This window comes from Cottoperca gobio, unplaced genomic scaffold (assembly GCF_900634415.1).
Source record: "Cottoperca gobio unplaced genomic scaffold, fCotGob3.1 fCotGob3_319arrow_ctg1, whole genome shotgun sequence".
NCBI classification, from domain to species: Eukaryota; Metazoa; Chordata; class Actinopteri; order Perciformes; family Bovichtidae; genus Cottoperca; species Cottoperca gobio.
This window is the reverse complement of record NW_021166927.1, coordinates 52,501-65,210: the sequence shown is the minus strand read 5'-3', so window position 1 is coordinate 65,210 and position 12,710 is coordinate 52,501. Positions and strand designations below refer to the sequence as shown.

Genomic DNA, 12,710 nt, shown 5'->3' with positions numbered 1-12,710 from the left:
AAGGAAGACAACACCGTGTGCAGCGTCAGCATGTGTTTCATGCCAAGGTCACTTTTTATTTTCTATACCAAAGTGTGAAGGCGCCTGGACTTTTATCCTGCGCTGCCCTCGCTGTGACTTCCTGCCGGGGAGTCTGTGTTGTGTCTCTGTTGCTAACAGGAATGTGGGAATATGAGTGTTACACACATCTGGAGCAAGTTGATCCGTTCTGAATACTGAAGACGTCCGTATAGAATCTGTGATGAGTGTTTGCAGTTAACGATGGAAGAAGTGCATTAACAACAAGCCATGCAAGTGCAATACATCCAATACAACCAATACATCCAATACATCCAATACAACCAATACAACCAATACATACATCCAATACATCCAATACAACCAATACATCCAATACATCCAATACAACCAATACATCCAATACATCCAATACATCCAATACATCCAATACAACCAATACATCCAATACATCCAATACAACCAATACAACCAATACAACCAATACATCCAATACATCCAATACAACCAATACAACCAATACAACCAATACATCCAATACATCCAATACATCCAATACATCCAATACAACCAATACAACCAATACAACCAATACATCCAATACAACCAATACATCCAATACATCCAATACATCCAATACAATCCAATACAACCAATACAACCAATACATCCAATACAACCAATACATCCAATACATCCAATACATCCAATACAACCAATACAATCCATACATCCAATACATCCAATACATCCAATACATCCAATACAACCAATACATCCAATACATCCAATACAACCAATACAACCAATACAATCCAATACAACCAATACAATCATCCAATACATCCAATACAACCAATACATCAATACAACCAATACAACCAATACATCCAATACATCCAATACAACCAATACATCCAATACATGTAAGTGTAAAGTTGTAAAAATTATTTATTTTGATCATAAAGTAAAATACTGTTCCACATACCTGTGACTAAATGTTTGTGTCTTTGTAGACATACTGTGATCTGTAAGTTATAACACACATGTGTAAATGATAAAATGAGACACTAAAACGAGGGAAACATTTGGAGTGTGTGGTTATTTACAGGTTATTATGCTGTGATGTTACTGGTCCAGTCCCACTTGAGATCAGATTGTGCTGCATGTGGCCCCTGAACTGACATGAGTTTGACCCCCCTGCTGTAAGTGTTGAAACACCCAAATATCTTATTTCCCCCTGAAGGCTGTTTGTGAGGCTGCAGAGTTCAGAATGAGGTCAGATCTGCTGTGTTGTATCTGCAGCAGACAGCAGAGGAGCAGCTGCTGCAGCGACACGGTGGTGCGTCCACGAGGCTATGACACCGTCAACAGGAAGTGACTTCCACTGAAGAGTTAGTGATGCATGATTCTGGCTTTACGCTCATATTTCCAGCTTATTGCAGAGAACATGGAGTCTCTCCTGCAGGACCCCATAATATTAAGAATGTCCATAAATAAAAACACCGCAGACGTCTCATTATTTTATAAAATAAACTTTTTATTTTATCAAAAGTTGATCATAAGAGCAATACGATCATGACAATAATATATAATGCACAGAAATGGAATCAACAGCAACAGAGTGAAAAACTAGTGCAAACAAATCACAAATACAAAAATATATTGCACTTTGAAGGTTTAGGTGGAAGATGTTTGAACATTCTTAATTTGATATATTTATCTGTAAACATTTTTATCTTTTAATGCGTTGTTTAAGCGAGCGCAACGCTCCTCGACATCGTGTGTGAAGAAAGAATCTACAGCAAGAGAAGCTTGAAACAGAAACCGACAGGCGACTTGTGGTACTTTATCTTGGTTGGTCTGAGTTGTGCTTTTCCTCTTGACCCTGTGTGGATTTGTACCTGGTCATTGAAACCGACACACACACACACACACACCTCTCATACACACACACACCTCTCATACACACACACACCTCTCATACACACACACACACACGCACACACACACACACACACTTGAAGTTATGACACGTCTGCTTTGTTTTCTCTCTTTAATCACAGAAAGACGTTTTCCACCTGAAGTCTGGTGCCAGCGACACCTGCCGGCCGCAGAAGCTCAAACTACCCTTTATGTGACGATAGCGTCCCGTCGTAAATGTGCCTTTTAGCTTAAAGAGTACAATAATGTTTGGACAGAATCTACTGTAGCTTACAGGCCCGCGGCGATCTGCAGAATATAAAACCACGGGTAGAAGAACAGTGATTACGGTATGTGCAAAATGGTGAGTGAGGCAGCGGTCGGCGTCTGTCCACCTGAGTGATCGTTGTGCCCGTCGGAGCCGGACAGCCGTGTCACAGAACCTTTTGTTTTGCCTCATCTTGAGCTCAGGATGTAGAGGATCCAGCATGGCTCCAAATCCCTGGTCCATATGTCACCGAATACTCTCCGAGCTGCCTGCCGGGTCAGGGAGGTCTCGCCTTATTTATCATGATACATAATCTGGTGAGAAGCTGCGGTGCCAGCAGCCGAGGGTTGTGCAGAAGCTCCACTGAGCTCACGAGCTCTCCTCAGCGGGACGGACACATGTCGGGTCTCCTGACATCCTCGGCCCCGCACACCTCCACGGGGTCTGGGTACGGATCCACCTGAGGGGGTGGCGGGGTGGGGGCACAGAGACATGTTTATAAAACTAAAGGCTAAAGAGAACTGCATGTGTTCTCAGTTTATAAAAAACATTAGACCTCAGGTCAAAAGAATAAACATAAAGACGCACATCATTGTTAGATGGTTTTGGAAAATAATTCATGTCAATGATTGTGTGTGTGTGTGTGTGTGTGTGTGTGTGTGTGTGTGTGTGTGTGTGTGTGTGTGTGTGTGTGTGTGCGTGTGCGTGTGCGTATGTGTGCGTGTGTGCGTGTGTGCGCATGTGTGTGTGTGTATGTACCTCAGAGTAGAGCGGTGGGGGCAGATATCTGAACTCTGTGATGTATGTTAGCAGAGATCCCCGCTCCTCTGCCCCCCCGTCAGCCCTCTCACAGCCGTGCAGACAGTCCCGCCTGTGAGACTCTGATATTGCCAGATCGCTGTAACTCGGCGGGGCTGCAACAAACACACGAGCGTTAGAGATGCTGTACTGAGACGTGCAGAGTCGTGCGGTGACTGCACGTACCCTCCGGCCGCTCCGACAGGCCCAGCCAGCTCAGAGTGCTGCAGGTGCTGCTGATGCTGGAGGTTCGGGAGGCGCAGGCGTGCAGAGGTATGGTCCCGATCACCAACGGCAGCGACAGAGACAAATTCAACCCGCCGGGAACATCCACATACACCTGCAGGCAGAGAGGCAGGGGGGGGAAACATGAAGGAGGGGGACGCACATTTGGTTGCCAGTTGGAGCAGAGGAGATCAACACCTGAGAAGTATTTTCATAAACACAGGAGCTTTGTGCAGCTGGGAACACTCTGCAGGAAACATGTGCACCATGTCAGAACACTGCGTTCTTTATCTGCAACTTCCTGCTTCCAAGCATCGCCCTGAACCAACTACATCATCCCCCCATTTCATAACCATAATAATATCCCTCAATCTTACACTTCACTTTGTACAAAGTTAACAGACTGTTAGTAAGATATCTGTAGACTGTGCGTGTCATCAGCAGCATAATGTTATTACAGGTTGTTAGTATGTTTTATTGTCTTATTATAAGTGATTTATATTCAGGTTATTGGTAGTTTATGGATGTTATTAGCAGGTTATTAGTAGTTTATGGATGTTATTAGCAGGTTATTGGTAGTTTATGGATGTTATTAGCAGGTTATTAGTAGTTTATGGATGTTATTAGCAGGTTATTAGTAGTTTATGGATGTTATTAGCAGGTTATTAGTAGTTTATGGATGTTATTAGCAGGTTATTAGTAGTTTATGGATGTTATTAGCAGGTTATTTGTAGTTTATGGACGTTATTAGCAGGTTATTAGTAGTTTATGGATGTTATTAGCAGGTTATTAGTAGTTTATGGATGTTATTAGCAGGTTATTAGTAGTTTATGGATGTTATTAGCAGGTTATTAGTAGTTTATGGATGTTATTAGCAGGTTATTGGTAGTTTATGGATGTTATTAGCAGGTTATTGGTAGTTTATGGATGTTATTAGCAGGTTATTAGTAGTTTATGGATGTTATTAGCAGGTTATTAGTAGTTTATGGATGTTATTAGCAGGTTATTGGTAGTTTATGGATGTTATTAGCAGGTTATTAGTAGTTTATGGACATTATTAGCAGGTTATTGGTCGTTTTATGGATGTTATTAGCAGATTATTAGTAGTTTATGGATGTTATTAACAGGTTATTAGTAGTTTATGGATGTTATTAGCAGGTTATTAGTAGTTTATGGATGTTATTAGCAGGTTATTGGTAGTTTATGGATGTTATTAGCAGGTTATTGGTAGTTTATGGATGTTATTAGCAGGTTATTAGTAGTTTATGGACGTTATTAGCAGGTTATTGGTAGTTTATGGATGTTATTAGCAGGTTATTAGTAGTTTATGGATGTTATTAACAGGTTATTTGTAGTTTATGGATGTTATTAGCAGGTTATTGGTAGTTTATGGATGTTATTAGCAGGTTATTGGTAGTTTATGGATGTTTATTAGCAGGTTATTAGTAGTTTATGGATGTTATTAACAGGTTATTAGTAGTTTATGGATGTTATTAGCAGGTTATTAGTAGTTTATGGATGTTATTAGCACATTATTAGTAGTTTATGGATGTTATTAACAGGTTATTTGTAGTTTATGGATGTTATTAGCAGGTTATTGGTAGTTTATGGATGTTATTAGCAGGTTATTGGTAGTTTATGGATGTTATTAGCAGGTTATTAGTAGTTTATGGAGGTTATTAGCAGGTTATTGGTAGTTTATGGATGTTATTAGCAGGTTATTGGTAGTTTATGGACGTTATTAGCAGGTTATTGGTAGTTTATGGATGTTATTAGCAGGTTATTGGTAGTTTATTGGTAGTTTATGGATGTTATTAGCAGGTTATTAGTAGTTTATGGATGTATTAGCAGGTTATTGGTAGTTTATGGACGTTATTAGCAGGTTATTGGTAGTTTATGGATGTTATTAGTAGGTTATTAGTAGTTTATGGATGTTATTAGCAGGTTATTAGTAGTTTATGGGTGTTATTAGCAGGTTATTAGTAGTTTATGGATGTTATTAGCAGGTTATTAGTAGTTTATGGATGTTATTAGCAGGTTATTAGTAGTTTATGGATGTTATTAGCAGGTTATTGGTAGTTTATGGATGTTATTAGCAGGTTATTGGTAGTTTAGAGGTAAGTTTATTTATAGAACACATTTGAACAACAAGACAATTCAAAGTGTTTTACAAAAACATTAAAAGACATAAACAAAATAAACATATTATAAAACCACATTTGGATTTAAAGAAATAAAAACAAGAATAAAGTTGCATTAAAGGTTAAAGTTATTAGCAACGTTTAGTTTGATGTTGGCACATTTCTGTTATTAGTTATTATCATGTTATTGTTACATTTAAAAATCTATTTTACACACAAATGTATTTTGTTCATTTTTAAAAGTTAATTTAGATAAAAGATAAAAAGTTAGCATAGTGAGAAAACATGTTGCTGGAAACATTTCTGTACTTTTATCTGAGTATTTTTACATTATAAAATACTTTTACTGAAGTAAAGTACTTCGTCAGTGTCCCGGGTCAGATCTGTAAGTCAGAGCCGTGGACTCACCACGAGGGCGTACTCCACCCTGATGATGGGACAGTCCAGGATGGAGGGCGACACCGGGGGGATCTTCAGCAGTTTGCCCTCCCAGCTCTGGCTCTTCCCCTGTGGCAGAGGGTCTCCTCTCAGGTTAGACACCAGCTGCTGGATCTGCTTGCCCTTGCCCTTGGCGAAGAAGGTCTGGGTCTGGTACAGAGCGGCTTTGGGCACCACGACCCGGGACGAACAGTTCTCCACCTCGGCGAAGATTTGGATGGAATCGCCTTGGAGAGAAGGGAGAAGAGATCAGTCTGTCGGACTGAGAGAGAAGTGAAATAAGTGAAGAGTGAAGAAGAAGAGGGAGAAGAGTCGGAGGACGGCTGCTCACCTGGTGTGTAGCCCTTTCGCTCTATCTTGGCGCTGAGGGAGATCGGGCCTGAAGCACAGAACCAGCAGCACAGCGTCTTCTCCTTCGATCCCGCCTGAGGAGCCTGAAGCACAGGAGCATCTGAGTTAACACTTCAACAGCCTCGCAGCCGACATATGAAACCATCGGGGTGGAAGAAGTACTCTTAGGTACTTTTACTGGAGGGAAAGTAGTAATACTACAGAGAGAAATACTCCGTTACTACTGTTACAAGTAAAAGAAGAAGTATTGGCGTTACAATATACTCAAAGCTCCAAATTTAAAAGTACTCATTATGCGGCCCCATTTCAGAATTATATAAATATATATATTTCTTTTTTTTAATATATATATATATTTTAAAAATATATATAAAGAAAATAAATGTTTTTTTATACATACATATATATATATTATATTATTGTATTATAATAATTGATGCATTAATGTGTTCATCACTCTTTTTAATGACTTTATAAACTGCTGGGGAGTTTAATCTAAAACAATATATAATTATTTATTAGATTATTTATATTTTGCATTAATAATCTAACTCTGAAAAATAATTAAAGCTGTCAAAATAAATGTAGAGGAGTAAAAAGTACAACATTTGTCTCTGAGTGGAGTAGAAGTACAAAGTAAACACACACACACGTTATATACCCGTGTGCTTGTTATTGCATCTTTTGTGACGTCACTTTGAAGTCCTTTGAATTTCACTTGTATGTGTGTTGAAGTGTTTTATTCTCCCGGTGGTTAAATGTTCCCTGCGGCAGCTGAGCGGCTGTTTCAGCTCCACGCTGCTCATCTGACTCTGCTACTCTACTGTGTACACCAGTGTGTGAAGAGTGAGGCGTAAATATAAATATATAAAAGCCCTTTGAAGGAGAGCGTGTGACGCGTCTCCTACCAGCAGCAGCGGCGTGTTGATGTCGATGTGTTCGAACACAATGAACTCTTTCTTCACTTTGACCGGCAGCAGCCACGGACGGTGCAGTTCGGCTTTCACCCAGTACCTCACACTGCCGTGCTTCCCTTCGAAGGACGTGGCCAGAGCCCTGACAGGCGGGAGGACGACACACATTATTAATATCGAAACGTAGTAATAATCACACTCAGGTAAAGAAGGATCAGCAGTGCAATAACATCAGATAGTTAACAGTGAAGCCTCCATGTTAGAGCACGTTCCTCTTTTAAATACTTTATATACAGTTAGTTTAGTGCAGAGGTTCCCAACATAGGGGGTCAGGCCCTCCAAAGGGTCACCAGATCAAGCTGAGGGGTCAGATGATTAATGCGAGAGAAGAAGAAGCTGAGTTCTGATTGGTTGTTGACGATGTAGGTTTGTCTGACATGTTGTTGTTGTTTTTTGCATCTGATGAAAAAATAACAATAATAATAATAATAATAATAATAATAATAATAATGATAATAATAATAATGATAATAATAATAATAATAATAATAATAATAATGATAATAATAATAACAATAATAATAATAATAATGATAATAATATAATGATAATAATAATAATAATAATAATAATAATGATAATAATAATAACAATAATAAATAATAATAATGATAATAATAATAATAATGATAATAATAATACTAATAATAATAATAATGATAATAATAATAATAATAATAATAATAATAATAATAATAATAATGATAATAATAATAATGATAATAATAATAATAATAATAATAATAATAATAATAATGATAATAATAATAATGATAATAATAATAATAATAATAATAATAATGATAATAATAATAATAATGATAATAATAATAATAATAATGATAATAATAATAATAATAATAATAATAATAATAATAATAATAATAATAATAATAATAATAATAATAATGATAATAATAATAATAATAATAATAATAATAATAATAATAATAATAATAATAATAATGTTAATAAATAAGACACAGACTGGCTGAACATAGATCTGAACTCTGCGGATGAAAACTAAATAAATCCAGTTTATCAAAAACTACAAACTTTGTAAAATAAATTGTAAACTTACATAAATAAAAAATAAATAAACAATGTTATTTTCAACGGCTTCTCTGGTGATGTCTCAGTGAAATATTTAAATAAATAAATAATCAGTTCTGAAGAACAAATATGTTTTTATGGTGAATTAATCGCATCAAATTAACAGAATTTCCAGAATGAAATGAAAGTTTCAGTCACTAGCCTGAGAATATCAGTCGAGTCAGATCACAAGTTCTAAATATATATAATATAATATATATAATAACCTAAATATAAACATCTTCAACACAGAAGAAGAAGAGAGGATTTGTTTCATGCGTTAAGGTCTCCTCGTCGCTCCACACACACATCTCACGTTTCATTTATTCACCGAGTGTTTGTCATCATCACACGTTCACAGCCAAGAGAAACAACGCTTATTATTTCAACTTCTCCTCGACATCTGAGACGCGACACCGCGGGAGAGCTCGAGTCAAACACGTTGCAGACTTCTGCTTTAATCTGTACCAAAGTGTGTATCCTGTGTGTTTTATGTAAAGGTGTAATTGTTCAGTGAGAAGTGTCGCGGAGCAGAAGTCAAATGTTACTCACATCTGCGGCAGGTTGAAGCTGAACGCGAACTCGTGAACGCCGGCGTGCAGAACGGTCAGACCTTCCTCTGGACAATCCTCATCTGAAAGATTAAACAACACGTTTCCAAAAGCACCTGCAGCGCATCTGTGAACACATATCACTCCGCAGACGTATCACCTCACAGGGCTGGAGGCATGCAGGACACAAAGTGAGCTGCAACCTTCACTTTCAGATGTTCCTCACGCAGCTTCAGTCCCTCACACATGAAGGTTTTATATCAAGTAAAGTGAATACTGAAGGGGGGGGGGGGGGGGTCGGACAACACTCACAATGTGACGACGTCATCTTGGTGTTTGAGGACGTTTTTAATCTATGCAGAAAATAACTGACAGAATATTGATAAGGAAAGTAATCATTAGTTGCAGCTCTATATTCAGATCCTTTACTTCAGTAAAAGTAAAAGCACCACAATGTAAATACACTCTGCTAGAAGTCAAAGTCCTTCATTAAATAACGTATTAAGTATAGAAATTGGTGTCATACTTTATACATTATGCTGTTATATTATTATTCCTCGTGCATTAATGTAAAAGCTGGAAATTCACTTATTTAATTGTATTTAATCAATTATTAATATATTATTTATACTCTTTTGATCGGACACTTCCTGATGTTACAATCACGATTTTTACCATTTTTAAACTGTATTTTATTCGTGCAAAGTTCCTCTACAGCTCAAAGTAAAACATTAAAACAGTTGTTTAGTGATGCAGCACTCAGGTGTTGTATCAAACTATATGAAAGTATAACACACAGTAAAAATAAACAAGTGTCATCACGTTCAAAGTCATTTTATCAAAACAAGTTTGCACAGAACTAGTTGTACGGAGTTATGTTCTTCTGTTTCTTTATTTATCCTTTAATAAGTGATTCTGATCCTGAGAAGTGACGCATCTCTTAGCAACACACACGCTGTGGGAGAAAGAACACCGCCTCCATCCACTTCCTCATTTCTGCTGTTATTGTTTGTGCTTCTGTGATTAAACTGAACTCAACCTGCTGAACTTCAGCTTCCTGCCACCTCAGCACTCAGCCTGCATCTGTGTGTGTGTGTGTGTGTGTGTGTGTGTGTGTGTGTGTGCCTTGAGAGCTGTCATAAACAGCTTGCGTGTGAGTGTGTGTGTGTGTGTGTTCCCCAGCATACACACAGAGAGCAGCAGGAGCAGACCGGTATGAACCAGACTGAGCAGCTTCCTTCAGCTGGAAACTCCAACGCATGCGTTACACCTCCGGCTCCCCATTGGAGGAGAGCTGTGACTCTGAGCTCTCTGATTGGTGCAGCCCTGACAAGCCCCTGCCCACATGAGTACAGACATGTGGTGTGTTGCAGGAGAGGAGGAGGGAGGAGGTCCTACACTCACACTGAACTAGCAGGTAAATGATGACAGAAGAGAAATGTATTTTACATTCAGGTGCTTTTATTTCATCAGACACACAAATACACACAGAGAAGAAGAATTCAACTTAAAGTCCGGTTTCACTGACCGTTTATAAAAGCAACCCTCCCCACACGGTGCACGCTGTGCTGGAGCTTTCTCATGGTCTTCCTCAGCAGGTGGAGTTATTGGATGGATTTTAAAACGCCGAGCACTAAGAGTGAACTTTAAAATCCCAACTTTTACGCGACTATGTTGTCGATAAAAGCGGAGAAGCCGAACACTTCCCGTCTCACACAATACACTGAATGTGAATCCATCGTTTTCAGGAGCAGATCTGAATCACAAACCACTTTCATTAACATCCGGACATGTGTGCCCTTTAGGTATGTTCCTGTTTTTACTGTTGCTTTATTTATTTAGCTTTTTAACTGCTGAGGAAGATCATGTCTTCCGATCAAAAGCTCCAGAAACATCCTGGAAGTTGTTTCATCAAGTCAGATTTAATAAATTCATCCCTGAAAGTTGAAGCAACACTGACGTCATTATTTCACTTCCTCTTGACCTTTGACCTCATCCTTGAAGAGCTAAACACTGACAGGAAGTAAATGAAGTCCTGAGAAACAAGAGCACAGTCCTCCACGTTCTTCTTCGTGGGGAAATAATTCAGTCCCAACGTGTCTCACATAAAAACAGTTTATAGTTGGAGTCCAGTGAGGAGGCAGCAAAACACACGCCGTGGTTAGTCTGAGACACATACTGGTTCTACTGGTTCTACTGGTTCTACTGATCGTGCACGGAGATCTCATCTGCATCTAACGGTGCTCTGCTCATTTGCATCATGTTTTACAAGTAAAAACAGAAAACACAGGTGGAGGAAGTGGTGGGGGGAGGTTCAACCAGCAGCTGATCGAATTCAACACACACACACACAGAGTCAGCCGGCCCCCCCCCCCCCCCCCCCCCCCCCCTCTCCCTCTCTGGCAGTTTCTGAACAGGTTTGAACCGCTTCTAACAAAGGGAGTTGCCTGAGCGAGCTTAGCTTCAGGATGTCATCAGTAAAAATGTTTATTCCCTTTCAGTTTGAGTGAATGTTGCACAAAACATAAGAACAAATTCTTCGTTTGCTTTCGACTTTGAACCGATTTCTTTATTTTTACGCGAAGTGTTTCCTACATTGAGAGCAACTTCTTGTCCTGCAGCAGACTGAGACTGCACGCAGCCTCTCGTTACACCTTTAATCACTCACTAAGCGTCGTTTTGTGCACGCGAGACGCCAAGACTGAATCATGCATGTGTTCATTTGAAGTGAGGAAAGCATCAGCTGTTGCATCAGCACCACTGAAGGATGTTTTCTCTGTTCAGTATTAATAAAGTTTTCTAGCACATCAACAGCAGCTCCTGTCAAAAGTTTCAGACATCAGCTGATCGCTGCACACATCAGTAAGCTGACAGTAAGATGTTCTGACTCCTTACCTCTCTCCTCTCCTATCAAGGTGTCGTAGTGGTGCAAGTACTCCACCTCCTCCGTGTAGTTCTGAGTGTACGCCGTGTTGGCTCCGGCGTTCCTCGACTCGGTCCAGCGGACCTTGGCGACTCCTCTCGCGGTTATGTCCAGACTCTTCACCCGCACATCCCCGGTCACCTCCACCACCACCCTCCCTGTCACCAGGTCTCCCCCGGAGAACGCGGGCAGGTTGTTCTCATTCAAGCTGTCAAAGTAGATCGCCAAGACCTTCACTTTGCCGAGCACCATGATGGAAGAGAAAACAAACACAAATAAAGAGTCTATGGAGGAGACGTTGCGCGTAGAGCCGTGTGGCACAAATACATGCGCCTAGCTCCGGGTGCCCAGCTCAGAGCCGGGTCCGCCGCCGTGTCGGTGATGCTTCATCCGAGTGAGACGCACAGCTGATGGGCCGCAGCTCCCCGCTCTCCTCCCGGTGTCTCTAGCGTCTCCCCGGTGTCTCTGCTGCCGTCTGCCTCCAGCCGCCCGGCTCTTAAAGCCTCTGTGCGCAAAAATAACCTCACTGAGCATGTGCGCACCCACCGGCCGCACGCACACACACACGCACGCACGCACGCACGCACACACACAGCAGGACGTGTCCTCCACTTGTCCTCAACATGTTTCTTATGAAAAGGAGATAGATTAAGAATACTTAATAATCATTTGGCAGAAGTGGTGGAAAGTAATTAAGAACATTTCAAGAACTGCACCTTAAACTTAGTAAGATGTTCAATGCAGGACTTTTACTTGTAACTGTAACTAAAACATTAGCTCAGAGCTCTTCCACCACCAGAGAAAATAAACACACTGAAAACAGCATTCACAAACCCTGAGAGGGTGTTTCCACATTTGTGAAGTTCTCACATTTCTATAAGTATATAATTATATACTTATATATAAATAATTGTATATAGAATAGAAGAGATAGAGAAGAGAAGAGAGAAGGGTAGTAGAGAGAAGTGATTTAGAGAGAGATAGAGAGATATATAGATATACAATTAT

The 12,710-nt window shown here is 39.7% G+C and overlaps 1 protein-coding gene across 1 annotated transcript; it reads right to left on the bottom strand.

Annotated features, from left to right (window-relative positions):
• Positions 1-1,537: 1,537 nt before the first annotated feature.
• LOC115005558 (arrestin domain-containing protein 3-like) lies at positions 1,538-12,182 on the bottom strand. The gene is made up of 8 exons (XM_029427429.1): positions 11,675-12,182; positions 8,781-8,862; positions 7,071-7,218; positions 6,143-6,245; positions 5,782-6,038; positions 3,194-3,347; positions 2,969-3,123; positions 1,538-2,669 (listed from the first exon to the last, which is right to left on the bottom strand). Exons 1-8 carry the CDS (start codon positions 11,952-11,954, stop codon positions 2,592-2,594), a joined length of 1,257 nt encoding a protein of 418 aa, XP_029283289.1. The 5' UTR covers positions 11,955-12,182; the 3' UTR covers positions 1,538-2,591.
• Positions 12,183-12,710: the final 528 nt, after the last annotated feature.

Excerpts from the sequence above, each read along its gene's own strand:
- LOC115005558 (XM_029427429.1), bottom strand. The coding sequence starts at position 11,954 with ATGGTGCTCGGCAAAGTGAAGGTCTTGGCGATCTACTTTGACAGCTTG. Across the intron at positions 8,863-11,674 it reads CTTGATAGGAGAGGAGAGAG|ATGAGGATTGTCCAGAGGAA; the intron begins GTAAGGAGTCAG and ends TTAATCTTTCAG. Across the intron at positions 7,219-8,780 it reads AGCTTCAACCTGCCGCAGAT|GGCTCTGGCCACGTCCTTCG; the intron begins GTGAGTAACATT and ends CCCGCCTGTCAG.